This window comes from Abramis brama (assembly GCF_963993115.1).
Source record: "Abramis brama genome assembly, chromosome: 3".
NCBI lineage: Eukaryota > Metazoa > Chordata > Actinopteri > Cypriniformes > Leuciscidae > Abramis > Abramis brama.
The window spans coordinates 14,130,875-14,135,373 of record NC_139965.1 but is presented as its reverse complement, the minus strand read 5'-3'; the positions used below and the strand labels follow the sequence as shown (position 1 = coordinate 14,135,373).

General features: G+C 39.7%; 1 protein-coding gene across 2 annotated transcripts; it reads left to right on the top strand.

Moving 5' to 3' along the window:
• Positions 1-752: 752 nt before the first annotated feature.
• Positions 753-3,820, top strand: LOC311078997 (cytidine deaminase). Of its 2 annotated transcripts, none has more exons than XM_084108105.1 (5): positions 753-938; positions 2,998-3,108; positions 3,240-3,351; positions 3,436-3,493; positions 3,605-3,820. In XM_084108105.1, the coding sequence occupies exons 1-5, from the start codon at positions 905-907 to the stop codon at positions 3,716-3,718; spliced, it is 429 nt and encodes a 142-aa protein (XP_083964231.1). In that variant the 5' UTR covers positions 753-904; the 3' UTR covers positions 3,719-3,820. The 2 variants fall into 2 exon arrangements, with proteins under 2 accessions (XP_083964231.1, XP_083964232.1); XM_084108106.1 differs by lacking the exon at positions 753-938 and adding an exon at positions 2,576-2,719.
• The last annotated feature ends 679 nt before the right edge of the window (positions 3,821-4,499 follow it).

Genomic DNA, 4,499 nt, shown 5'->3' with positions numbered 1-4,499 from the left:
AAAATACCTCTCAATGCGCCCTCGTGGACTCGCGCCAAGGGCCCTATAGGTCTGCACTACATGACGTCACCAAAGTGTGGACTCTGAGGAAGTCCACAAGTCCGGAGTGTGCCATTTGGGACAGGGCCTCCGTCTCTGCAAGTTTCGGAAGGGAATGATTCAGATTTCTCTTGGCACAGCTACTAGAAGACAGACGGTTGCTCACGTCACATCTACGTCGTCAAGCTCAGTTTGAGTCTGCACAGTACGCTCGACCATCAGGAAGTTAATGCTTCTAATTGACTTCACTTGTCTCCGAGGATTTGCATTATTGGCTATTTCCTAAATTTGAAGATTTGCCTGCATTAACAAAGGAAAATATAATTTTTGGTATGTTTATGAAAAACGAAACGCATGATTTGGCAGTTAATACGTTTATTCTTGGGAAATTCTTTTTACACAAGAATAGATTTATGAAAACACTTCCAAACTTTAATGTTTTTCATAAAGAACTGTGTCATTACTTTTTATCACTAAAGTTAATGAAGAAAAAGAATGCTTTAATCTTATCTACTTTGATAGAGGATGTGAATCTTTCTGAAAACCCCTTTTTTTTTTTTTTTTTTTTTTTCCTATGTAAGGTGCTTGTCTGTTGTCTGTGAAGACATTTCATTTGTTGTACCAGGCCAATTATGGTTGTTAATATTGTTCAATTTAAAAAAAAAAAAAAAAAACTTCACTTGTCTCCGTTGAATCCAATGGGGTCGCTGTGTCCGGTTTATATACTGTCTATGGTCACACCCAGAGCCATAGAGAGAAAGAGTTGTGACACTCTTTGATGTCGCCGCTATGGCTGTCACGTGGTTCATGTAAGCCCCAATAGTTCCAAAACATACGCTGGCTCAGCTGGCTGTCATGTTCTTCTATGGGACAGACAGCAGCGATTGCATTATTGAACGGTAAATATAAAATAAAACACACACCCAAGTACTTTTTCAGCTGTCATTGCATTATTGCATTTTGTTAATGTCAGTTTTGCATTTGGAGATAAGTTTTAGGCTATATTTTTGGAGGGAAAAGCTTAGTGTTCATGTTCGCATGGGTAGTAGCACTGGCTTTAGCGGCTCTAACTTAACTTTTCCATATCATTCATCTGATGATGGACGTCTCATGATATTTATTTTAGCACAACTGGGCTGTATTAGGCTATTGATTCCCGTGATTTTGCTTATAAATTTTGATTCAGCCATTAGCCTACCTTCGTGATCACGCAAAGAGGTCTGCCGTGGCGGTCCGTTCAGAATTCGCTTAGAAGCTAGCTCACTTCTTCTGATGAAAGTGGCCACCCCCAGGACCACAACGTGAAACATGATCATGTTAAGACTAAGAATATTATTTTAAGATTAAGCCATACACATTATCAAAACTATAACAGATTAAAAACGAATTTAAGCATGGCTGATGATACAAATTAAGGTTTTCAAATAAAATATTTTTTATTAAACAATGACAGACAACAAAAATGTGTGAGTGTGTGTGTGAACAAGAAAAACAAAAACCAGGGGCAGGTGATCCATGAAATAGACAGGACTGGTGATCCCATAACAATCCTAGAGGTCCAGCATTGTTCTCACAAGCCGCTTCACTCAAGACAATAAAACATAATGAAAAGTTAGTATATCCCAAAAAATTAATTAAATAAAAGTTGCTATAAAGGTGGCAGCGATTCATTACCGAACTCTTACTGTCACAGCTGACGAAGTCGCGCTAGCTAACTAGCTAGCAGGCAGTGCTTGAAAATTGGTTGAAACAACCAACATAAAATATAAATAATTACGCTGTGCATGTACAAATGAAGACCAGTATAAGCATCGCAAAGGGCCTCTGATACAATATAGACAGTTGACAATTCAAAAGAGGTCGATATTTCAGCAACTTAACTCTGGAACAACTCAACGCGCAGCAATGTAAGTGAATGGGGTCCAACGCCCAAATGACAGTGTTTGGAACTAATCCGATCTTCAAATCCCGGAAGTAGGCGGTTAAAAGCGCCGCCATTTTTTACAACGGAGGTCTATGGGAGTGTCGCAACTCTTTCTCTCTATGGCTCTGGTCACACCCATAGGTCACACCATAGATATCATATATAAACGCTAGATGTCTCGTGCGCGCTGCTGGCCAATGGAGGTCGACGTCCGCACGTGGCGGCCATCTTGCCACAGACAGCTCGCTCACTCGTTTAATGGTGCATGTACTTTTAAATAACCATAACTTGCTCAATTTTCTACCGATTTTCAAACGGTTTGGTTTGTTATAAACGTCAGAGATGTAGTTATGACACTGCATACATACACTGCATACATATGAATAATTATAACATACATGTTCAAGCATTCGGAATTATAGCCACGTTAATAACGTTTGTAAGAAACCAAACCGTTTGTAAATCCGTCAAGATTTCAGCGAGATATGAGGATTTGTGTGCGTGCTGATCATTCACCTTACATTAAGCCTGCCTGTGACAAGATGGGCGAACGGTGATGCCGGAAGTGACTGCGCCATAAGACATCTAGCGTTTATATATGATATCTATGTGTCACACCACCCGTCCCAGAAATATCATTATTCCTGGGAAGTCAACAGCAATTGTTCACCAAACTGCTTTATATTTTAAAAAACACGCTGTCAAAAGCATTATACTATCTAGTCCAGCGTAACGAGACGTTAGTTTTTATGGCTGGTAGGTAAACATTTAATCCAATAGTAACGTTAAATGTAAAATAGCCACATTTAACGCGGCTTTGCATTTAATGCACGTTACAGAGTTGATATGTTTGTCGTGTAAGTAACCTGAGTAACCTGTTTTGCTATGCATCCCTCATACTTAATGCATAACCTCATAGTTTGTGGTAAGGACGGTGCATTATATTTATGTAAATAAAACATTGGTATCATTGCTGCGGTGTTTTGATGCGCTTTTGTTTTGTTCCCTCTTTTGTTGTTTTGTTATGGGTTAAGTTGCGGAACTAGTGGCTAAATGTTTGCAAGCACAGAAAATGGCTTATTGTCCGTACAGTGAGTTTCCAGTCGGCGCTGCCATTTTGACGACAGGGGGCGCCATTATCACAGGTAACCAGATGCACTTGTTCGTGTTAGTTTTGAAGCAACACGATTCAACCACATTTCACTGTCATATATTCCAGCTCTTTGTCATCTTATTATGCTGTTAGAGTGATCTTGACCTCCATCATTTGTTTTAGGCTGTAATGTTGAGAATGCCTCCTATGGCCTGACCGTGTGTGCGGAGAGAACTGCGATACAGAGAGCGGTCGCTGAAGGATACCGAAGATTTACAGCCATAGCTGTCACATGGTAAATCATATATTACAAATACTGAAATGCTACTATTTGAATCACAGAGAATTTTTATTTTCCTTCTTTCCATCTGACCAACAGTGATATCAAAGATAGTTTTGTAGGACCATGTGGTGCATGTCGACAGGTATTAATGGAGGTATGGCTGTGCTCATATTTTATCAGTCATTACTTTTGAACATCATGGCCTTTCTCTCTTAATTTTTTTTATTTATTTTTTATCCTTCTCTCCAACCCTGTGTTGTGTTAGTTTGGCACTGAATGGGACGTTTACCTCACTAAGCCCGACGGGACCTATAAGAAGACCAGTCTAAGAGAGCTCTTGCCTTTGGCATTCAGCCCGGCTCACCTGCAAAAGATCTGAGCGTACTGTCCTAAAATTGATTTATGATTTTTTTAGATTTGTAAAATATTTACTTTTTGATCTGAATTAAGGAACCGTGAATAATTAAAATGTGAATGTGAATGTACGGTCTGTTCTTGAAATGTTTGTTCACTAACTCTGGTCTGTGTTACTGTTGAAGGTTACTGTACAGCTTTGTGTGTATACCAGTCACAACACCATCCCAGACAGTCCCCCTGGAATTACACAAGCCATTCAAATGTAGTACATACTGAACATAATAATGGTCAATGATATTTAAATAGGTTTCATTGAATACCAACTTTTTTGAAAATGTTGTTTTTTGAAACAACATTATTTCTGTCATGACAACTCTCTGAGTGTTTGTCATGGTAATGTACATGGTGTATTTGTTTGGTCTGGGTGGAATATATCTGCTACGCTGCTGCTGCAGAGCAAGTACGGGACTTGCTACTTCCAATACATACATACACGACACGCTGCTGTTGTGAGCAAGCAAGACATGCTGCTGCCTTTGCACAATATAGCGTACATGAATTACCCGTAGCAGATCTACGGAGCCCCTAAAGGGACGTGGTGGTGGAATTTTTTTTAGGATGGAAGATTTTTTTTTTTTAAATCTTTTGCGTTCCCACGCAAAACTTTGCGTTCCCTCGCAAAGATATTTGCGTTCCCACGCAAAACTTTTGCGTTCCCTCGCAAAGATATTTGCGTTCCCACGCAAAACCTGTTTTGAGCTCGGACAGACACTTCCTGTTGTAATGTCCCGCTGGCAGTGTTT